The following is a 25352-nucleotide window of genomic DNA, read 5'->3' on the forward strand; positions in this document are numbered from 1 at the left end:
ATATGCATTCATACTATTAAACATTTTTTCCTCCTTCAATAGAGCAATTTTAAAAAATTGTGATATAATTAAAACTACCCTCTACTTTTATTAAGAAAGTACCTGTGTCCTCATAGCTGAAACATATTGAACAACCACAAGGACACCGTTCTAATGCTGCCGTTATCAACACAAAATGCCAGCAATATATCCCAGGTCATAGATACATGGCCTAGCTTTCTCAACAGTGATAAAAGAGCAACAGGCTGTAATTGTCTGGGTTATCTCTATCCCCAGATTTACGAATGTGGATTATATGTCACAAATTTTACTCTACTGGAAAGGTTTTGCCTGTCAATAAAAGATTAAATATAACAGTCAGGGGTTGAGCATTACTATCTATACCTGACAGCAATCTTAATGTGTGAGTATCCAGAACATGAGACTTTTGCCTTTTTAGTGTTTAATCCTCTTAGCATCTTGTACACCTCAGTGAGCTTTAACATTAGGACATTTTTTAAAAAAATAAAATACTATTGGTATCTGCCCCTGTGCCTTGAATTTTGCTTTCAAAAATTGCTCTTGAAGGTATCAAATTACTATTCACAGCAAAGGGTTTACTCTCTTGAAACATAGCTGTTGCTGTGTCTTCTAAACACATCAAAGCTTGACTATATTCAAAACTGGTGTTAATGTTTATGCTACTTAAAATATTTGTTTCTTTGGTCTTACCTCTTGTCTTTTATTTCTCTCTCGCAACACAAATTAACCTTAGTTATCCCATCCTACTTATACATATAATCTTATACACTATAATCGTATACAGACTTTTGTATTAAAATGCTACTTTATCTGGAGCGTGCCTATCCAAAACTGCTACTGAGCCACAATTATGTCAAAAGCAAATCAGAAGCTAGATACACCATGTTTATCCGCAGTAAACAATGAGCTCATATATCCAAATAGGATAAAAGAGTGGGGTCACATTGGCTATAATTCCAAGAGTAATGGTCTACAACTATACATTTTTGTGTTTGGTTTCTGAAAGTAGAGATTAGAACAAAAGAGGGAGGCGCATCACCTTGATCCCTAAAATCACATTTTAAACAAATTTGCATTCTACCAACAAACAGCAGTACCTTTGACGCCCTGAGAATTGTGCATATTTGAGTGAGAATCTCACAACTAGTTCACCAAGGTGATAGGACAAGGGAGACAGAGCCCAGTTCTGGAATTATACATGGAAGCAGTTAGCAAACAGCACCTGCTGGTGTCTCTTCCCTATGACCTGTCCAGGGTCCTGAAAGATCTATCTCAATCACTCTTGCTTTCTGCTTCAGCTTTTTGTCCTTTAGTGCGTTGTTTTTCAACCACTGTGCTGTGGCACCCTGGGGCGCCTTGAATGATGGTCAGGGGTGCCTCAGGCAACACTGGTCTCTGTCCCTCTTTCTTTCCCTCTCCCCACTGATGCCCTCTTGTATATCTGCCTCCCAAAGGCTTGGGAAGCTGTTTGTTGCAGCAGCCTTGGCTACAAGCTCCGCAGGCAAGTGGTGCCTCTGTGACTGGCTAGGGGGTGCTGGTTGGTAGGAGCTGAGGTGGCCTTGGAGTACGCAAGCAAGTGGGTGAGGGAGCCCAGCCTGCCAGCCCACCAGCCCTTGCTGTTGGGAATGGACAGACAAGTCTCAGGCTCCTGTGGGGCAGTGTGAGGAGGCACCTCTCTTTGGAGCATGGGGGCAGCTCAGAGACCATGGGCAGTGGCAGCGGCTGCCCAGAGGACTCCCAAGGAGAGGGGAGAGGAGAGGACACTGAGGGAACAGTCCACAACAGAGAGTGTTTTAGAAAGGGCGAGTGGCTGCCAGCTCTGCAGGCAAGGGGTGACATGACTGGGCTCCACAGGGGTGCCGTAGAAGGAATGTAGTTGATCAAGGGAATCATGGACTCAAAAAGGTTGAAAACATCTGCTTTAGTGGATTACATATTTCCTTCCTTACTGCTCCCCTACCTGTTCCAGGCCACTTTAGTCCTGCTTTATTAATTCATTTATGCATAGACCACCCTCTAACAAGGTTATCAATAAATAAAACAATTCAAAATAAAAACAAAAACAACAAAAGTAGAAAGAAAGCATAAAAACACAGAGAAGAAAAACATGCTAAATATAAGGATTAAGTGGCTTGGAGAGAATACAAAACTTTGGGTGTAATTCAACATTGTGCTAGCTTGCCAGATGGAATAAGCGGGCTTTAACATATTGGATACCCAAAAAAATACATTCAGAATATATTATCTCAAAATTGAACTGGCTTCCATAGGATGCACATTCTAATCTCTTTTGAATCCACAACCCAATTCACATTCTGGATCAATCAGCATTACAGTACAAATGCATCTTATGTGGGGGGTTCAGTTCTGGATCATCCAAGTCCCTTTCACCCCATTCTGCCTCTGCTCCACTCTGTTTCACTGCCCACCCTGCCCCCTTTGCAGCACCAAAAATGACACGTTTGCATAAGGTTGTGCGCGACTCTAATGCACATGAGTGGGGAGTCGCCTGTATACCCAAACCCTTGGAGCCATCCACACAACTAGTGAGTGTGGGTGTGGAGAGAGAATCCCCTGTACCTGCAGAAGCTGTGCCCAAGACGGAGAGCTTAAAAGCTCTTTTTGCTCTGAGTAACCCAAGAAGACCAGGTACGATAAGAGCTTTTAAGCTCTCTGTCTTGCTTGTTGGGCAAGTCCTGCTCTCAATGCAGGCTCTGGGAGGCTAAAGATGCTCACATGAGATCCCACAGGCACTCAGATGCTACAAAAAGATCTTTTAAGCCCTCCAACTTCCTCAGATTTAACTTGTACATTTTCAGTGAGCCTGCCTTCAACTGCATATAGTTGATAATGTGCAATTTAAAACACACATAAGATGTGGCAATACCCTTTTTTCATATTCATATACATATACATATACATATACATATACATATACATATATATATATGTAGAGAGAGAGAGAGTATATTCCTAGAGGGCTGAAACATTTGCAGATAATAGTAAAAAATGGTGCTTTAAAAAGAAAACCCTCACTGCTCACCTTATATTGTATAAAATGGTTGTCTGACTCCACAATTTCCGAGGTTTGACATTCCTCATGGTTTGTGAATTGAATGTTATCTGGAAATCCAGCACAAGCTTCCCAACTGAAATGAGCAATAAAAAATTATTGTCATTTGAGAAGAAGAGCCCTGCAAGATGAGACCAATGGCACATCTAGCCCAGGGTCCTCTTCTCTCATGGCCAACCAGATGCCCATGCAAAGACCACAAGCAGGACCTGGGAATTGCTTTAATGTTTCTTCCAAAGTATAATGAGGATTCTAAATCAGCTCTCTGCAAGTTTACTTAGAGCAGTTATACTATATTGCAAATTTCTATAATTCCTCGCAGCCTTCCAAAAGGAAGAGGAGCTGAAATTTTAGTAGTCCAGGATTAAAAGATCTCAACTGGTGACAATTATTTGTATTTTTAAAAGCCAACAATAAACTGCAAAGACATATGCAATCACGTTGAGTTTGGTACGAAAGTAGGTCTGCTCATATAGGGACAATCCCAGTTATTATTGTCTCTCTAATGCACGGCAGTATTTTATTCCATATAAGGGAAGAGCTGCCAGTCACAGGGAGGCTAAGTTACACTACTGTGGTTGGCTCAGAACCTGCCTACAGCCCCTGACACTGGATGGCTTTGCCCTGACAGCAATTGTATGCACAGGCAATGCACATCTTTCTGTAGATTGTATAGACATGCATTATATCCCCTCCCAAGGCACTCTGCAATTTTGGGCATTTGCACTGCTCGTAGCCCTTTCATCATAGTGACTAATAATTGTAAGGTCCTAATGTTAACTGCATAATGTGCATTGCTATCAGCCAAATGAGGTGAGGCAGTGACCAATAGGAAGAGTGGCTTTTTAATGGTGGCACCCCATTTGAGGAATGCGCTCCCCAGAGGCTTCCCTGGGAACAACCTTGACTTTTCATCACCAGGTAAAGTCCTTTTTATTTTCCTCAGGCTTTTTCGTTTCAGTGTATTTAAATTCTTAACAGTATTTAGTTTCTGAACTTTTAAAAAGGAATGAAGGAATAAAGTGTGTGTGAAATAGTTCTCTTCATCCAAGTTTTTGTGACTATTATTTGATATAAGAAAGTGATCTTTTGGCCATTCACATTTTAGTACATTAAAAACAAATGGCTCAGCTAATTTTAAATCAACATTGTTTACAGCTCAATTCTATGCATATTTACTGAGTTCCATAGTCCTTACTCCCAGCTAAGTGGGCAATAGCACTGCTGCCTTTGCACTATGATGGGGTAGCCAATCAGATGTGTCTGTCCAGATCATCATCTTCCATTATCTCTGACCACTGGCTATGCTGACTGAGGCTGGTGGGAGTTGGAGGTTTGGAAGGCCACAATTTAGCTACTCCTGCACTAAAAAAGGGACAATTCCATATTCAAATTAGCCACAAATTATTAAGGAGAAACTGCCATATCTTCACATCTAAATCATCCATATATTTAATGGAAGTTGGAGGCTTGCTGAGTGTACGCCAAAGTAAATAGCAACTAATGTGTTTTGATGCTAAAGCAAACTGTGTTTGCATATAATAGTTATGGCAACAGTTGCAATACACACCAGCATTGGAATCTCCCCTCCCTTCCCCCTCCCCAAAAATTTTAGTGCTTCAGAAAACTCATATAAATGTACTTGTCACATCCAGGCAGTAAATCAACTGTGGGATCCAGAAGTGTTTTATAAATAACTGTGGTGCCATTCTTTTCAGCTGCAGCCACTCTGTCAAAGGTCAAACTCAGGACAGGATTTACAGGAGACCTGAAAAAATGGAAATATTGTCAAATATGACCTTTGGTGGGGGAGGGAAAATAAGCTGCAGAACCAGTCATTATATGTATATGAAGCAGCAAGTACAAGAAGTTGGTAAAAATGAATTTAGCAACAAGACATTCAAATCTATACCTCTTTCTGTTTGACGCTGAGAAAAATTAGTAATCTCGTAGCTACTGCCCTATTGAAGTTCCAGTGCTTTCATGTTGGGAATTAATTCTCACTACAAGCTAGCTTGTCATCTTTATTAACCTATAGGTTATAAACAGCAAGGAAATTGAATTATTCCTGGAATAGTGAGTCATCTCCAAGCAGAAATAATTGTTGGGGAACAAAGAAAAAAGAACTAAAACCAGCTCCAAGGTGATCATCTATGAAAGAGAAAATACAGTTGCATTTAATGAAGAATAGGGCACATGCTCACACTGGTGATTTTCTTAAACTATGAAGCTAAAATGGAGAAATGGGGGGGAAGGTTCTCCTTTCAGCAGAAACCAGGTAATAAGGGAGACAGAATTCCTCCTAGAGCAGTGCAGATTCTCTTTCTCTCCTCAGTTCTACACCTTCATCATTTCTGAGGACAGACAGGCTGAGCATAGTGTGTGGTGCAAATTGCGAGGTTTAGTTATGTCAGAGAAGATCCAATGTGGTTCTGACTTGCAGTTTTCCAATGGGGCAAACATGCTCTAAATTGCGTTAAAAACCTCACAAGACAAGCATCAACTGGTGAGTAGTCAAAAATGTGAAACAATTGTAAGAAATTGTTTGGTGAGGGGTCTGTAAAAGTAGTTGACTCATAGTTTTCTTGGAAGAAAGGTAAAGGGATTTTCTATTACTGGGAGAAGCTGGCTGGAGTAGGGCCACTGAGACTGGCACAACCCAAATCCCTAACTGAGCATTTAGATTATTGGAGGTGACAAACTTTGAAGGAAGGAATAAAGGTAGACTATAAGAACGATCAACTAAGATTATCTCTGAGTAGATGTCAAATCCCTAGTCAAATATCCTGTCATGCACCATAATAAGTGATTTGGCAAAATAAGTCTGGAGATTTTGTGAATATGCTCATAGATTCATCAATTCTCCACTTAAACTGCTGAGAGCTTTTGATGACTATGACAAATAAACAGGACTTTTCCTTAGAGAAATCAAGAGGTGAGCTACCTCCCATGGAAGGTATGAATTAGCAAGGTATGAATTGGCTGACTAGGCAGAGTCAAGGCAGCAGCCCTCCAGAAAGGACAACAGCATCATGATGAGGCCAGAATTCCCTGTAATCATGATGTCAGCTTGCCTGTCATGCAACCGTGGACAGAGTAAACAGAGAAAGAGGCTTGGAGGATTGAACAACGAGAGTCAGGAAAACTGTAAGAACTTTCACAACAGAGACATTTTTGGATGAAGAACTTTGTGGTACCCCAAGGAGAAGGTGGAAGCTTCTACTATCCTCTTACACTTACTCCACCAAGGACAGGAAAGTACAGGGTGAGTTCAGTACCTCTCACCTGCGCACCCACTTTTTTTGCTAAAACTCCAGACACCCTGTTCTATACTTTTATACAACTGAGACAGTACTAGGTTTTAACAGATCTGCCAGGTTAACTTGTACTTTTGGGTGGTAGCCTAAGATTGTGGGAGAGGTTCGGCCTGTATCATTACTAGCACAACTGTATGACATGTGAGAGACCAACAGACAAGTGTACAGATTTAGCAAATGCAGCTAGCAAAATGGCGCCAATCAGTTTCATAATTATTAAAGGGATGTGCTGCATGTAGCAGTAGAGTTTGTCTCACGTCACAAAGTGTTCATAGGCTACACCACCAGCTACATCTGAATGCATACGTATTAATAGCAATAGTGGATTGGATGGAACGTCTTCAGACTTAACGTCCAGTAATTCTAGCAAATAGCAAATAATTGCTCAGGCTACTAAAATGCTGTCTGCTGTGAATGTTTGTGGCTATGATAAATGTTAACTATGCTGTCTGTGTGTTTGTATCACACTTCCGATAGAATGACCGCTCCCCGCTTAAAACGGGGGGTGCCCTTTGCGTGGACGCGCACAGCCCCTACATCTGGAGCGGCTCCAACAGCATAGGCTTGGCTTTGCCTTCCCTCAGGTGGGATACCTGGAGGTCTCCGCCTACCTCAGTCAGTTGTCCAATCCCACCTGGGGGAAGCGTTGCCAAGGAGACCAGGCCAGGTAGGGGAGGGATTACCTGCCCACACAATAGAGGGAGGATCTTACCTGGGAATCCTCACTTGGCTAAAATGCTGTCTGCTGTGAATGTTTGTGGCTATGATAAATGTTAACTATGCTGTCTGTGTGTTTGTATCACACTTCCCATAGAATACTATTTGGAGATGTCAGTGATTACAGAACATGGCCAGTAGGAAAAGCTTATTTGCTGAAAAGAGGGTAGAAGTTGTGCCTGCTCCTCAATGAGGGGTGTGTGTGTGTGTGAGTGTGTGTGTGCGCACGTACGCACGCACGCACATATAAGCAACACACACATGTAAGCAACATACACACGTGTGTGCACAGAGCAACGTGGCTTTTTAAAACATATGTTGGATTTTATATAATATTTTACAATATTTGACCATGGCCAAATGAAATAAAGGAATGAAATAAAGGAATGAAATAGACTCAAGAATCTAAAACAAACCCCATCCCCAAAATTCCTGATGGTGACAGAAGGCAGAAAACTGAGACCCCGTTTCAATGAACTTATGTCCTTTACAGGAGTGTTTTGAAATATTTCCCGTGGTATTAACATAGGACAAAAGCATTCTCGTTGAAAAGAAGAGGACAGGCCTGTTTGAAACTATGTAAAATGAAGATAGAAATACAAAGTTTCAAAAGCAAGCTCCTGTGTCGAGAAATTGGTGCTAGAACATATGTGACATTCCCCCCCCCAAAAAAACTAGATAATCTCCACAAAGATGAAATGACACATGTGAAGCAGCCTTTATGCCAAGATCAAAGAAAGAGTGAAGGAAAGTGCTTTTTAACAGGGTGATGTAATAATCAGAATTATTGATTATGATCAAATAATAAAATTCATGCTATTTTTTCTTAAGATTGCATATCCATAGCTTTAAAGCTAGCATGAAAATAAAAATCTATAATACCTATTTTTCTACACTTCACGTGAGTTTGTACATTTGCTGCATTTAACAGCACCCTGTGTACAGTTATACTGTACATTTCTTCCTTATTTTGTCTTAATGGTTCTTTCATACTGCAATGCCAATTTTCAATAAAGCAGCAATGCATCTTGTAGTTCTAGGTCCAATTTGTGAAGCAGCCTTGTGGACATGACTTCAAGTTAATTTTGGCAAAAAGAGTCCACTATATATTATAATTTCAGCCTCAGGTATTACTATTCAGGAGATGACTTGCCGGCAAACAACATTTCTGAAAAGACTCTCTATTCTCACAAGGGGAAACAGACACTCCTTCAGAGAAGAACTGCTGTTCTAAATCTGTGTCAACACAATTACAAGGATGTAAACTATACATAAGATACTTTATAAACTTAATAGTGAGCCAGATTCCAGTTTGGTACAAAGAGAATTAAATTACCCAAGTACAAGCCATGTTACTCCTTTTATAATTGAAAAATAATTCATTGTGAAATAAATAAATATTTTTAACATGATCAGCATGAAGACAAATGTTCTTATTCTGAACTATATAAATATATGAAGATCATTCCATTCTGCTCAGTTTTTGGAGTGCACTTAAGACTTCTGCTCTCAAATTGTTCTACTGTGCTTACATCAAGTTAAACTCACTGCTTACATCAAGTTAAACTCACTGCTGCTCATAAAATGTCAAACAATAGATAAGTAAACAACCTTTTACAATCAATCAACTATTGAAACAATGAATCATTTGCATGCTTACAAAACATAATGCCAATAAATAATTCGAACATATAAAAATAAGGGGGGGAAACTATCTAAAAAGTATGATGAAAATGACATACTCCCCCCCTTAACACAAATATTTTGTCCTTATGGAGGATTCATTTCCAAAGAATTAGAGCTGCTGTTTCGGTTCACAATTTTTTGACAGTGCTCAGTATTAATATTTCTTAATCCAAATAACATGATTAACAGTACTATAATAAATCACTACAACTGAACTGTATATAAGAATTCAGATAAGAAAAACAAGAGAAAAGGAACATTTTAAATAGAATAAATTGTTAAAATTTTGAAGTTTTATTTCCCCTTTCACAGCCACATTGATCCTTGACAATATCTTTATAAGACAATTTAAATTTGAGAAGACATGCCAGTTTCTTGCTTACCATACTTACTTTGTAAGTAATCATTGAAGATACTTCATGTGAGAATGGCTATCATTTGTGAGCAAATCTTAAGGTATGCAAGTAGGGTCTAATCAGAATATTGTTTATTGACATAAAGGATGTCATTATAGAAAGGAACCCTTACCAACTTCTGTATATCATATAGCATATATAAGCTACATGCTCTTGTTGCAGTATTCTACAGGGAATTGAATTTGGCAGTAAAGTTAAGGCTCAGGTATTAATTTTTGTTTTATAAATTTTAATCTTTGTTTTAAAAACAGTGTGAGGTGGAAGAAAATAGCTGTATAATATTCATCTGCAGTGCTTAGTATCGTATTTTTAACACATTGTATATATACTTACAGCCTTTTCACTTTTCATGCTAGTCATAAAAATAATTTCCCAGATCTTGAGTATTATTGAGGCTACAATTCCATGCACACCTACATAGGAGTAAGCCCCATTAAACATTGCGGAACTTACCATGGCACAAACAAGAATCAGGTTGTGCTATGATTGTACCGATTAAAACAAAGGAAAGGGCAATTATATTGGGTTCTACAAATTTCTTATCTCTTTATAAATTTACATAAAGTGTCTGGAATTTTTTATTCAAAAATGTAAACAAAGCCAGTGGAAATATTTTTCGGTTCATGGGTGTGGGTGTATATCCATAACATGAATAAATAAAAGAAATCGTACATTGCAGGTATAGCACATCAAGTATATAAGCATCCATGGCTTGCAGTTGAATAAATAAATACAGATATATCTTACTAAAACACTTCTGCCACACACATAAAGAACTAACTTTTTAGGATATATGTGCTAGTGAAAAATTAATTCACTTCATGTCTATTACAAGAAAAACTCTGAAATACATTAATTTTTGCTTCTGGAAGTAACGATAATTGTGTGGATTTTTTAAAAGCCCATTTCCTGAAATGCTACAAATAAATTAACTATTGCATGGACTTGGTGCCTCCCATTTTTAACTATAGTTGGTCAGATTTTACAAGTTTTACCAATTTATTTTTCATTCTACCATCACTGGTGCTCAAAAGGTTAAGACTTTATTTGTGAAAACATAGAGCAATAGTAGGGAATCATGTTGTCTACAGCTTCATAAATCTTGCTTAAGATCCTTTTCAATTACCATCCATTTCTCCTTTAAAAAGGGACAAAAAAATAGTGGAGTGGAAACAGGTCAGGGCAGTCTGTGACAATGACAGTGTGATGGGCTTGGACCCCCTGTGGTGTTTCCATCTGCTATCATTAAGGTGACTATTCAGACATGAAAAAATCCCTCTTGCTGTGCTGACAGGCAGACATCAAGAACTATGACAAGGCATTAAGACAGAAAGTCAGAGACAGAGATGTCATATTCCACAAACAATACTGTCTCAAACAAGACCTCTGAAATTTTGTTGGAGTTTACAATAAAAATAAGAGGGATTTTACTTGGAGGTTATCAAACTTCCCTTTACAGCAGTTTGACAACACAAAGATTGCTGACAGTCACAGAGCTAAACACTTTGCTCCTACCTGTAATCTTCACCATAAGAAACCCAAATTTTTTGCTCGTTCTGCAGTAAAAGTGGGTTTTTAATTTCTTGTCCAGTCTCGTCAAAAAGCCGGGTCGGAAACCGACTGAGGCCTGATGGTTTGAAATCTGCTGAATGTTGAAGCCTTTGGTGAATCATGTGCTGTACCTGGCGGTGGAAGATATAAAAAATAAAATGGGAACATCTGTAATAAATTGTTTGTACTCCATAACCAGTGATGTCCAAACAAACGATAATTAAATTCATATAGAATGTTAAAAGAAGTGTGAAATGACTGCAATGTTTATCTCAGTGTAAAGTAACAAAATGAGCACAGGCTTTTAACCAGCAGGGGGTGCAACAGGATTATGGTTGAGCTCTGACCCCTTGGCACACAAGCTGAAAGCAGATGTGACAGTTGTACAGAACAAGCAGTTAGCTTCTACATACTGTAACAAGCTTTCTTGATAAAGGTTATGTTTTCCCAGTCCACATTTGGAGCTACATTTTGCTGCTGTTTTTACTGAGCTTGTTAAGGTCTGACAATTACTGTGCTCCCCACCATCCTTCTGCCAAACCATTGATGATCAATAGCTGAACAGGGATAACGCAAGACTCATTTAACAATTTCAGCGCTGTAAAAATATACACTGAGGCATGGTAAAAAAAACCCCACCACTCAAGCCCCAAACCATGCTCTCCCAGAGAAAATAGCGCCAAGCAGCTTAATTCAGTGGAATATTTAAACAAAGTATGTTTTGCGAGACAGTTCAAAAATCCACCCTGAATTCATTTGAATTTTATACCTTAAAATATAAAAATTCTCCTTTTAAGGAACTTTTAGAAATCTATTATGTAGCAAACACTAGTACACTGCACATTCTGTGATCAATTTTCCATTTCATGGCATCGTAATGATGGCTCTAAATATAGTCACTTCATTCCACATGCCCCTCCTAGTTGTCACTCTTCTCTGAGTGCAGAAAGCTCTTTCCAGTAGATTGGTTCATACTCTATTCTCCTTTGCCAGCTTCTGCAACTGAGCATATCACAGAGGCCTCAGATACATGACCATATTGTGACAGTATTTATAAAACCAGTGGTACACCCCCAGTATTATTAACAGCTGTTGGAACCATAAACATGACACAGTAAAATTATATCTTGCATTAGTGAAAGAATTCCAATAATAATAAATACTCACAACAGTTAAGGAAACATCACAATCTACACAACAAATCACTGATCATGTTCTTCCATATCTGGGATTTATCTCTTTCAGAGATTACCATATCATCTATGGCATACCATCATGTTACTCTGTCAATATAGTTATAAATCTCCTGATTTACTCCTATGATCAATAAAGGGGGGATATCAGTGGAGGCATTTGGCTAAAGAGGCATATTGGCTCCCTATATCATGATTTGAGGCGTCCCTCATTCAAATCTAAACTCAGCCACAAAGCCCACTAAATTTTCTCCAGCAAGCTACTAATCTTGCATTCTTAGCTCTCTTTCATCTCTCTTTCATGCAATATAGAGATAATAATACTAGTCAACTTTACATGGTTATCCTAAAGATTACAGAGATATTGGGTGAAATCTGGTGGTGTTCACATGTAACCAAAATGTATTTCCAGCTGTCCAATGGGAAGGAACCACAAGGATCATCTAGTCCGACTCCATGCAATGCAGGAATATTTCACTACTTGCGTGGGGTTGGTAATGTATTTGATTCATTCAAAGCTCTTCAAATACAACATACTCTGACAGAAGCGAAACAAGTGAACAGTCACATCTCAATATTTTAATGGTTATTAAGTTAGCCTCTACATGTGAGCACAGAGAAACTGCAAGAATCATAAATAGAAAATATGCTATATGTGGGAACTGCAAAGTAAATCCCCAGAATGAAAGCTTCAAGTCATTTGAATAAATGTATGCACTTAGGGAAGTATTTCCTCGCTTACCCTCTCCATAGCAGCACTGGGTTGGTCCCCAGGATTGATTTCCATTTCTTTTCTACTGATGTAAACAAGAATCTCCCCGGTATCCTTGCCATTTTCATACGCCTTCAAAAATAAACAGTAATTAAGTAAATGTTATGCAAGTTATAGATCATGACAATCAAAATGGCTTACACTAATCAGAAAATTCAGCATTCACTTATGAAGAGGTACCAAACCATCAGCTCTCACTACAAAGTACATTAGTCTGGTGCACATAAAGGGTTTTTTGTTTGTTTTTTACGTCATATTGGATGTTAATACTAGCTAAAACCAAGGAAAATGCCCTCATTCTACCAAAAATGTGTATGTGTGTGTTTTCATAATGTTCACTTGAATTTTCACCTACAAATACATGGAAAGACTACTTGTCTAAAGGAAGCTTAAGGAAATGTGACCTATATAAATGCTTACCCTGGAAATAATTTAGGATTATTTCGAATGTTAGTCATGTTCTACATATAAGACATTGCTGAGCAGTGAAAAGCATGAAAGAAGCATGGAGAGACTTGTGGCCGCTCTTCCAGTGCATGTATGATAGGTGAAAAATGCAAGGGTGCACCCATTGCGCCTGATGAATTGAACACATTTTTATGCCTCACTGAAATGTTCCAGATCTGTTCCATTCATTTTAAAGGAGCTTCTGCAAGAGAACTTCCTGGTGCATTGTGCCCTATGGGTCAATCCCTTTGTCTCCTACTCACCCAACAGGGCCCTTGGATCACAAAGGGAACTCACAGACTTTTGATGACTAGTATGGTTACCCAATGAATTAGATGTTGGTCAGTTAATTGCATTGTACTGAATAAATGTAAATCTATTAAATAACTAAAAAGGAAAAAAAATACTTAGTTATGAGAATATTGACAAACCATTGCGATCTGTATTTTTTGCTGTAGTGCCGGAATGGGAGCAAGACTGGCATGTCTAGCAACGCAAGAACGGCTCCCTGAGAGACAGTGGGGAGAATGATGCCTGCCTTTAAAGGCTTTCTTGCGTCTCATGGAGTGTGTGTTGAGGGCTACTGTGAAAAGAGTGGCCAGGTGTTCCTCATGAAAGGAGAAAGAGAGGCCCAGAAAGACTGTGTTCTTCATCTCTTTGCATTATCTCCCTTAATGCCAGGGAACTCACAGATGCAGCTGACTGGGTTTCAGGAGATGTGGCCAGAATACTCTGCATGAGACCTGAGGGTCTAAGGATTCAGGAGCCTTCACAGTACTAGAGGTGGGCTTTCCCAATTTTGCTAGCCTCCTCACTCTCAGGGGAAAGAGGCAATACCTTTTCCCAAGATGGCACCTGCTGCCTGCATCTTTGTATACACTTATAGGTAAAAAGGTAAAGGACCCCTGGATGGTTAAGTCCAGTCTAAGGCGACTATGGGGTTGCAGTGTTCATCTCGCTTTCAGGCCGAGGGAGCCGGGGTTTGTCCACAGACAAACAGGCCAAGGGAGCCGGCATTTGTCCACGGGTCATGTGGCCAGTATGACCAAATGGCAGCGGAACACCTTGATAGAAGCCAGAGCGCACAGAAACACCATTTACCTTCATGCCACAGCGGTACCTATTTCTCTACTTGTACTGGCGTGCTTTCAAACTGCTAGGTTGGCAGGAGCTGGGACAGAACAATGGGAGCTCACCCCGTTGTGGGGATTCGAACTGTCAACCTTCCAATCGGCAAGCCCAAGAGGCTCAGTGGTTTAGACTGCAGCGCCACCAGCATCCCTATACACTTGTGTATTGCATACACACACATATTTGCTCCATGGTTAGTTTGGGAGCACCTTTTAAACATTCAAAAGGCCTTTAACCAATCAGCTAAACACTACACTCATAGAAATTACCCATTTCTAGATAAAGGGTTACTTTTGACTGATAAGTGCCAGTATATATTATATCATGCTGGTAAATAGCCACTTGACTGGTCACCTGTGGCAAGAATTGATGCTATGTAGCCAGGCAGGGAATCTATATACAAATCATTGCATTCAAAGGACAATGGCTAATGTAGCTATGTGTGTGCAGGGGAGCTAGTATAAAAAAATGGGCTAGTAAAAAAATACTGTAGACTTATAAATGTATTTGCAAGACACTGTTATACACTAAAAAGCACAAAAGCTAAATGATTCCTACTGGCTGAATCAAGTCAACTGGAACAGCACACTGCTGATGATTTGGTGAGACGTGGGTTAGAAATGGGTTCTAGGGGTAGGCATATAGGAAAGTTTGCTTTGTGTCAGTTGGCACTGCATGACTACAAGTTAAAGAAAGAGCATCAACGGAAAATAGGTGTCATGTGCTGCAGCATTTTTGGTGATCTCATCATTTCTCCCTTCTTGCAAACTGTGCATAGCTGTGATTCCCTACATTTTCTGTGCAGATAATTGACTGAAGAAGCAGCAAGGAGAAGCATCCTTAGAGATTAAGTGCTTTTAGTCGAAGAAACCTGCATCTGCTACATATACAGCTTTAAAAACTTATAGGGCATCTAAAATAGCTTTACTATAATCTTATCTAAACAAAGTGCGAGCCAGAATGCAGCCCTGTCTCACTCCCCTGGTCATCTCAATACAATCCGAGAGCTGACCCTGCAGCCTGGGGATATATATGGCCTGTATATGTATATGGCCTGGGGAAGAGATTACTTGTACATCTAACCAATGAGGAGTTTATCAGCCCATGGCTGAAAAGTATGGCCAGAAAAGCCACTTTGATTGGACTGTCACCATCCCTTTTGTATCAACTGGGCTATGAAACCGCCATTGTATCCAGATCCAGATCCAATGTAATCTGTGGCCCGATTGCAGCTGGAATCCAATACAGGCATGACTTTCAGTTAGCCTCATATCTTAGGAATTTGTCCGTACCCATCTATCGGCGTTTATTTACCAAAGCTAGATTAAATGTATTTCCATCGGAAGTTCTAAATGGTAGACAGAGGCATCCCCTACCAGAACAGGCTTTGTTTATGTTCTCAGGACGTCAATTGCATGAACCATATCCTACTGCATTGTGTGCAGTATGAGCAAGCAAGGGATCAACTGATCAAACCCTTACTAGCAAATTTGCAGGGAAAATCTAAAGCTTCCCATATTAAATACCTTCTGGAGGATAGGTCAAATGATATTACACTGACTGTGGCAAAGTTTCTTTCAGAGGTCGCAAGAAACAAAGACCATCATGCTCTAGACATAATGAAATGACTCCCTCTGTCTCTTTTGCCTGTTGTTTGGTTGTTTTAACTGTATCTTGTTTCAAAACTGTTTTGTAGGTCTATGGACCACAATAAAGATATTTGATTTGAAAATATTACCTAATAAAAAGTTTATACTTTACAATTTGCATACTATATAAATAATTAGCATGAGATGCCTGTTTTCTGCAATTGCCAGATTTTCAGTGCAGAGCTGCAGGAAGGCACAAAAAATAAAATGAAAATATAGAATGTATGGCTATTTTTATTCCTGGTGAGAAAGAACTCTATCTCTGGGGCAAACAAGAACAACAGGAAGACATGAGATCAGCCAACTTATATAATATCAACTCCTATCCAAGAGTATGGAAACATCTACTATTTGGGACCACACTTTCGTTAGACATCTTAAGTCCATTATCACAGACTTTTGTAAGAAGTGAGATTACAGGAAGAACACTGTGGCTATTACTTCTTTCAGTGTTTCTACAATGTCTGAAAATGCTCAGGCACAGTGGAAAACAACATCTCTCTAGACCAGCATGTTTCCAATGCCAGCTGCCAACCTGAGAAAAACTAGTGACAACACACAAGGGCCACATTAGTTCCTCCACCACTACTAAACAAACTGTTAAAAGTTCTGTTAAACCTCACAGTAGGTGTTACACTAAGAGCCACTGAGCAGTACCTATTTCCTATATTACAGCCAAAACAATTTCCCACCCAAGTGCAGAGAAGCGAAGAGAGACATAATAACGCAAAAATAGAGGGGGATGATAGTACTCAAGCTGAACTGATGCTTTTGCTCTTTCTTTTGTATAAGTCCTGGGCTACCTTAAAAATAAAAGGCACTGCAATATTAAACAAGCAATGCCTATAAAACTTTGGTGGTTGCTGCTTTAACTTCTATACAGGAATAAGTCCTTCTCATTTGTTGTCAGAACAACTGCATGTGGCTCAAGGAACTCCTTGCTGAATACACACACACACACACACCTCTTTGAATATAGCACAATGAAATCAACCCAAGTCTTGCTCTAAACCATGGTTTGGAGAATCAAAACCATGACTTCTGAATTGAGCCAATGTGTAGTAATGCCAAAGAGAACTTTGCAAAAAAAAACCCTGGTATACAAATTTGAAGTAAGATATAAAATACATTCAACCACAATGAATCACTAATAGCTGTGAATCTGAAGAAGTGTGCATGCACACGAAAGCTCATACCAAGAACTAACTTAGTTGGTCTTTAAGGTGCTACTGGAAGGGGAAAAAAATTTTGTTTTGACTAATAGCTGTGAAGTAACTGCAACAGTTAAGGTTAATATCTAAACTTTACCTTAACTTTACACTAAAAGTGCATGGATAAATTCAGTTAAAACCACTGTAAAGGGAAATAATGAAGCAGTTTATATCAGTCAGAAATCAGGAAACAATCCTGAGAAATGTAATAGCATCTTCTAGAGCTTTAACATCTAAGCAGTAGAATACACACAGGATTTTCCAATATTCTGCACCATGTTGGTTGAAACAGCTAACCAGACCACCTAGGAAGACTCTCCGAGTATCAGCTAAAGAGTAAAAGCAAAAGTAAAACTACAGAACAGTGGAAACCCTACAAAAATGAAAGAAATTGGAAATAGAATCAAGAAACAACAAGCACCAACTGGGGATATTTGATTACTCTCACACTGAGATGGACATATTGACAATATTGTTGTAATATATGTGTTATATTTGTTTTTCCTGTTCCAAGTAATCCAAGGAAGAAAGTAGTATAGCAGTACATATTTACTTTTCAACTGTGAGCCAATTAAGATGCCTTAACATGATAAGTAAAGCCAATATGCAGGTAGACGTTTCTTTAATTTGTAGTAAAATGTTTATATTTGCACAATGAAATGCACAAATCAGTTTATAATAAAAACAATACGAAATTATTTTTAGAAATAAAATCAGAGTAAAATTCAATCATAAAATCATATTGTTGTTGTTGTTGTTTAGTCGTTTAGTCGTGTCCGACTCTTCGTGACCCCATGGACCAGAGCACGCCAGGCACTCCTGTCTTCCACTGCCTCCCGCAGTTTGGTCAGATTCATGTTTGTAGCTTCGAGAACACTGTCCAACCATCTCGTCCTCTGTTGTCCCCTTCTCCTTGCGCCCTCCATCTTTCCCAACATCAGGGTCTTTTCCAGGGAGTCTTCTCTTCTCATGAGGTGGCCATAGTATTGGAGCCTCAGCTTCACGATCTGTCCTTCCAGTGAGCACTCAGGGCTGATTTCCTTCAGAATGGATAGGTTTGATCTTCTTGCAGTTCATGGGACTCTCAAGAGTCTCCTCCAGCACCATAATTCAAAAGCATGAATTCTTCGGCAATCAGCCTTCTTGATGGTCAAGCTCTCACTTCCATACATCACTACTGGGAAAACCATAGCTTTAACTAGACAGACCATAGTCAACAAGGTGATGTCTCTGCTTTTTAAGGTGCTGTCTAGGTTTGTCGTCGCTTTTCTCCCAAGAAGCAGGGGTCTTTTAATTTCATGACTGCTGTCACCATCTGCAGTGATCATGGAACCCCAAAAAGTAAAATCTCTCACTGCCTCCATTTCTTCCCCTTCTATTTGCCAGGAGGTGATGGGACCAGTGGCCATGATCTTCGTTTTTTTGATGTTGAGCTTCAGACCATATTTTGCGCTCTCCTGTTTCACCCTCATCAAGAGGTTCTTTAATTCCTCCTCACTTTCTGCCATCAAAGTTGTGTCATCTGCATATCTGAGGTTGTTGATATTTCTTCCGGCGATCTTAATTCCGGCTTGGGATTCATCCAGTCCAGCCTTTCGCATGATGAATTCAGCATATAAGTTAAATAAGCAGGGAGACAAAATACAGCCTTGCCGTACTCTTTTCCCAATTTTGAACCAATCAGTTGTTCCATATCCAGTTCTAACTGTAGCTTCTTGTCCCACATAGAGATTTCTCAGGAGACAGATGAGGTGATCAGGCACTCCCATTTCTTTAAGAACTTGCCATAGTTTGCTGTGGTCGACACAGTCAAAGGCTTTTGCATAGTCCATGAAGCAGAAGTAGATGCCTTTCTGGAACTCTCTAGCTTTCTCCATAATCCAGCGCATGTTTGCAATTTGGTCTCTGGTTCCTCTGCCCCTTCGAAATCCAGCTTGCACTTCTGGGAGTTCTCGGTCCACATACTGCTTAAGCCTGCCTTGTAGAATTTTAAGCATAACCTTGCTAGCGTGTGAAATGAGTGCAATTGTGTGGTAGTTAGAGCATTCTTTGACACTGCCTTTCTTGGGGATTGGGATGTAGACTGATCTTCTCCAATCCTCTGGCCACTGCTGAGTTTTCCAAATTTGCTGGCATATTGAGTGTAGCACCTTAACAGCATCATCTTTTAAAATTTTAAATAGTTCAGCTGGAATATCATCACTTCCACTGGCCTTGTTATTAGCAGTGCTTTCTAAGGCCCATTTGACTTCACTCTCCAGGATGTCTGGCTCAAGGTCAGCAACCACACTACCTGGGGTATACGAGACATCCATTTCTTTCTGGTATAGTTCCTCTTTGTATTCTTGCCACCTCTTCTTGATGTCTTCTGCTTCTGTTAGGTCCTTTCCACTTTTGTCTTTTATTATGGTAATCTTTGTACGAAATGTTCCTTTCATATCTCCAATTTTCTTGAACAGATCTCTGGTTTTTCCCATTCTATTGTTTTCCTCTCCTTGCTATTCTTTGGAAATCTGCATTCAATTTCCTGTATCTTTCACTATCTCCCTCGCATTTTGCTTGCCTTCTCTCTCCCACTATTTGTAAGGCCTCATTGGACAGCCACTTTGCTTTCTTGCATTTCCTTTTCGTTGGGATGGTTTTCGTTGCTGCCTCCTGTATAATGTTACGAGCCTCCATCCATAGTTCTTCAGGCACTCTGTCCACCAAATCTAAATCCTTAAATCTGTTCCTCACTTCCACTGTGTATTCATAAGGGATTTGACTTAGATCGTATCTTACCGGCCCAGTGGTTTTTCCTACTTTCTTCAGTTTAAGCTTGAATTTTGCTATAAGAAGCTAATGATCTGAGCCACAGTCAGCGCCAGGTCTTGTTTTTGCTGACTGTATAGAGCTTCTCCATCTTTGGCTGCAGAGAATATAATCAATCTGATTTCGATGCTGCCCATCTGGTGATGTCCATGTGTAGAGTCGTCTAAAATCATATAGTAGTCACTATAAGAAGCTCAAGGGGATGGAAATGGTTCTCTCCCATTTAATCCTCTCTGTAACACTAACCTGGTCCACATGATACAGTAAGCCCAACTATGGCAGCTCCCAGAGAGAAGCATGCAGCCATTTTTCTACACTTCAGTCCATTTTCCTTCCACACCAAGCAATCCATTCATTTGTTGCTAGAATTGTTATATATTCTATCCACTCATCGAAGGGAGCCACAGTATTATCTTTCCAATGAATTAATATCAGTCTTTCACCAAAAGAGCAAGCACAGAAACTTAATTTATGTTGACCCTTTGCCATACCCCATATAGTTGGTATATAGTTTAAAACAATATTATCATCTGACAATACTACAAAAATTCTACCTAAGCATGAGCTCAGAAGCTATCTGCTTGTGAATGTCAAGTGTGTGGAGAGGTTTGGAGATTGAAGAGAAGGGCCTTTTCTCACACACACCCCTGCAGAGTCATAAGAAGAAAACTCTTTTTGAGCCCTGCATGAAGGCCTTATTCAGGAATGAAAGTACATGTAAGTTGCTGCCTGCTATGATATGGCCCCTGCCACCAAAAGCTACAATTTAGACATGTGTGTTATTCATAACTGAAGTTATTTTCATGTATTTTTGTGCTTGGGAATATGTTCCTATGTGCAAGATGTAATGTATCCCTCTTACTCTTTTTTCTATATTGGATTAAAGTGTTGTTCTTATTAGACTTACAACTATTAAAAATGAAAATTTTAAGGAAGATATTGAAACATCATCTCAGATTAAGCAAAGTATAAAACTGAGAATTTACATTGGATATAACTGAATGCACACATTAAAAAAAAACACAGATGGCAAACTGCAATAGCTATTAAACTACACATACCTTTAGCTGCAGTCCCTGAGAGGAAACTGTGTTTGCAGGAAGTTCTTTAATATGTTGGTAGACATAAGAAGCACATTGTTCCTGTTCCGCCTGTAACTGAGGGGCAAGCTTAGAGAGGTGACCTTTGTAGCTCTTGATAGCTGCCTGCAGTTCATCAATCAACTTGTTCACCTGAAGGGTTAAATTATGAGAGCTGTTAGCAAGAGGCAATTGTTGATGTCACACCTATTAGAATGTTCATTATAAACCTGAAGGAAGAGATGACATTTCTTTGCAAAGTCTGGCAAAAAATATAGAATATCTGTACTCCCCCCCCCCCATATAGCCACCTATTTTAGAAAGAAATATACCCAAATAGACACACAAGAATGAGCAGGCAAAAGTAATTAAATCAAAGGAGCTCTACTTTGTCCTATTTAAGGATGCTAAGATGCTTTAATATTGCTTGTAATTATTTTGAATTAATTAAAATGTATAGGTCATTTGCTACTAGATTAACATGTTCAGCCACTTAATGAATTTTTTAGAATGCATATTAGTAACAACAGGATGCTGCTTGGAGGCCTATGGGTAATAAGCAACTAACAAGTCAAATAATAGTAATAATAACAGTTGTTATCGTTGTTATTGGAGGAGGGAAGCCAGAAACCAATAAAACTGTTTATCCAAGAAAGAAAGAAATGGGGGAAATGCTTTATCAGCAAACTGAAAAATGCATTTTTTGTATAGTGGGTAGGGTGGGGTAAGAGGACAAAGGATGTGAGGCCCTTCTCTACATCTAATCCAAGTTAGGAGTGAGTGGGTGTACTTCCTTTCCCTAATATCCTGAAGATAAACTCTTCTTTCTCACCTCTCTTTTGTTTGATTCTGTGGGATGTTAAATATGCAAAGATGTTTTAACAGTGCATGCAATTACTTTCAATTGATTACAATGTATAGTTCATCTACTAAATAAACATGTTCCGTCACTTACTGAATTCTGTAGAACGCACATTAATAGTAACAGAGTGAAGATAAATATACAAGTCACATATAAAAGCTTGTAAATTTGTTATATCTGCAAAGAGAATTTTAAAAGAACATTACTAGGAAGGGTGGCTGCCTAGAAAGGAAGGAAACAGAAGTACAGTGGTACCTCAGGTTAAGTACTTAATTTGTTCCGGAGGTCCGTTCTTAACCTGAAACTGTTCTTAACCTGAAACACCACATTAGCTAATGAGGCCTCCCACTGCTGCCGCGCTGCCAGAGCATGATTTCTGTTCTTATCCTGAAGCAAAGTTCTTAACCTGAAGCACTATTTCTGGGTTAGCGAAGTGTGTAACCTGAAGCGTATGTAACCTGAAGCGTATGTAACCCAAGGTACCACTGTAGTGGAGAGGAGTGTGTTATGTACGGAGCAGGGATGCAACATTGCCAAAGTGATATGTCTCATGTCTCAGATATTGCTTTAAACCAGATATGCTACACACTGCCTGCAATTAGGCTAAGTCTGCATTTCAAGATATCTCTATTCTTATTTCGTGTAACTTTGATGCCTAGAATTCATTGGTGCTTTCCTTGTGCTTCAGAACCATGCTGCAATCTCTCAGAAAGCATAAGAAGTGTTTGTCCAGTCATCCAGAGCTTACCGTTAAATATAATGCAACATGATACTGGATACTCCTGTGGTATCAGAGCAATGCTGCTCCTAACAGAAGATTTGGGTTGTTTCTAGTCAAACATGGAAGCAGTGGAGAGAAAGATGGTTGATCGCACCTCTGCACAGAGATCACAGCATTCGATCACATCGAGTAGCTATTCTTCTAGGAAATCTCTTTCCCCAATCATAGAATCATAGAATCATAGAGTTGGAAGAGACCACAAGGGCCATCGAGTCCAACCCCCTGCCAAGCAGGAAACACCATCAGAGCACTCCTGACATATGGTTGTCAAGCCTCTGCTTAAAGACCTCCAAAGAAGGAGACTCCACCACACTCCTTGGCAGCAAATTCCACTGTCAAACAGCTCTTACTGTCAGGAAGTTCTTCCTAATGTTTAGGTGGAATCTTCTTTCTTGTAGTTTGGAACCATTGCTCCGTGTCCGCTTCTCTGGAGCAGCAGAAAACAACCTTTCTCCCTCCTCTATGTGACATCCTTTTATATATTTGAACATGGCTATCATATCACCCCTTAACCTCCTCTTCTCCAGGCTAAACATGCCCAGCTCCCTTAGCCGTTCCTCATAAGGCATCGTTTCCAGGCCTTTGACCATTTTGGTTGCCCTCCTCTGGACACGTTCCAGTTTGTCAGTGTCCTTCTTGACACATTGGGACTGATGTATCATCAGTTCAGGTTTCTTCCATTCTAGGACATGAAAGGCCTTATATTACCCTGCCTCTAGAAGAGTTGGCAGCCAGCAGTTCAGTTTAGCTGATTGCAGCCTCCTGGAGCTTATGGCCAGGACTTGTAAACAGGCGCATTTGTGAGGGGCATTTTCAAGGAGAGGCATGGTGTGCAAAGGCCAAGAGACATGGACGGCAAGGTTTTTAAGCAGAGGTTGTATGGCCATCTGTCATGGATGCTTTAGTTGAGATTCCTACATTGCAAGGAGTTAGACTAGATGACCCTAGGAGCCCCCTTCCAACTCTACAAATGCTTTAAGTCATGCAAAGTCAGCAGCCATCTACAACAGTATAGAACTGCTAATTGTACAGGTAATGCCTGACAGCATAGTGGCAGGAATCCTGGGCATTCTGACCACTTAACACCAATTATTAGGGTACAGTCATCAGTTACTTTTGATATTATATCTGTTTAAAAAATGAATTTATAATATATTTAAGTAAGGTAAAGGGGACCCCTGACCATTAGGTCCAGTCATGGCTGACTCTGGGGTTGCAGCGCTCATCTCACTTTACTGGCCGAGGGAGCCAGCGTGCAGCTTCCGGGTCATGTGGCCAGCATGACTAAGCCGCTTCTGGCGAACCAGAGCAGCGCACGGAAACGCCGTTTACCTTTCCACCAGAGCGGTATCTATTTATCTACTTGCACTTTGAGGTGCTTTCGAACTGCTAGGTTGGCAGGAGCAGGGACCAAGCAATGGGAGCTCACTCCGTCAAGGGGATTCGAACCGCCAACCTTCTGATTGGCAAGTCCTAGGCTCTGTGGTTTAACCCATCTTGTAAATAATTCTGACTGATTGTGGTGAATTTCTCACCATTAATGGAGGCATCTGTTGAGCCATCCCAAAGAGATGCTACAGTCATTCCTTTTTTTCTGGAGTGGTGACAGCTTTTACCAGGCCCACCAATCTGTGTGAGTGGTTTGATTTGCTAATTCTACTGCATCCACCATTTGGCACCATGCTGCTAGACAAGATTATTTGGCGTAAATCAGCTATGAGGACAACGGAGAGCGACTTGCCATACCAAATATGACCCCAAGCCCATTTCTGGCACTGGGTTTAAAAATAGCCAATTCCTTCCCTTTTATCCTTCATGTTCCAGGAAGATAAGTTGGGTATGCATAAGAATATCTTGTGAAGAGAACGATAGTTTGCAAGGCAATTCACTCCTAAGGCACTGCTGTCCTTGCCATTAACAACTATTAAGAAAAAGCAAGCAGAAGAACAAAAGAAAGTACATTATCCATATGAACTAATAGGATAGACAGACAATGCCAAAATGTTTACATTGTAAGATGTGAGATGGTAACATTAGCATTAAATGAGGCAGGTTGTTGAGTCTTGTTTATATGCCATCCTATACGTTAAAACCATGTTGCCTTTATATTTGGATTAAAACACTTTTAATGTATTTGTATAGAGCTTTTCGGTGATGCCATTATTTCTCATTATGTGAATACTGTTTGACACACCAGAGTAATGTGTGTAATTGTTCTCTTTATATTTGCCACAAGTATACATCCCCCACCAATGTATATACTGGTGGCATATACATAAAGAGAATAATGACACACATTTTAAAGATGATTACTAAGGTTACAGATTATCAACTTTGCCTGCTAATTCAGCTTTCTTAGCTCACTTAAAGTTTGTATGTGGACTTTGAGTTGCATCTTGATAAAGAAGTACCGGTATCTGTTATTATTTGTTAGCAATGCTCTTAATGTTTCTCTGGCTACATCAGATGTACCTTTCATCAATAGACTATGCTACAAAATGTCTTTCCTGTTTTTTTCTCACTCTTTTGGAAACAAGATAGTTTCAAAGGTCAATCTGCAAGTGACCAAAACCAACAATATCAAAAGTCTATGTTCCTAAACCATTGCACATTAGAATATTTTTTTTCTATTTCT

General features: G+C 39.7%; 1 protein-coding gene across 4 annotated transcripts in view; it reads right to left on the reverse strand.

Moving 5' to 3' along the window:
* Positions 1-25352, reverse strand: part of DCDC1 (doublecortin domain containing 1) — a 262066-nt gene that overhangs the window by 135477 nt on the left and 101237 nt on the right. For all 4 annotated transcript variants that reach the window (XM_053389861.1, XM_053389869.1, XM_053389854.1 and 1 more), the window contains exons 10-14: positions 21057-21227; positions 12717-12818; positions 10746-10912; positions 4737-4862; positions 3065-3170 (exon numbers count right to left, since the gene is read on the reverse strand). In XM_053389861.1, coding sequence (XP_053245836.1) covers positions 3065-3170; positions 4737-4862; positions 10746-10912; positions 12717-12818; positions 21057-21227 — 672 coding nt within the window. The remainder of the gene's footprint in view (positions 1-3064; positions 3171-4736; positions 4863-10745; positions 10913-12716; positions 12819-21056; positions 21228-25352) is intronic.

Source organism: Podarcis raffonei, chromosome 1 (assembly GCF_027172205.1).
Source record: "Podarcis raffonei isolate rPodRaf1 chromosome 1, rPodRaf1.pri, whole genome shotgun sequence".
Lineage (NCBI taxonomy): Eukaryota > Metazoa > Chordata > Lepidosauria > Squamata > Lacertidae > Podarcis > Podarcis raffonei.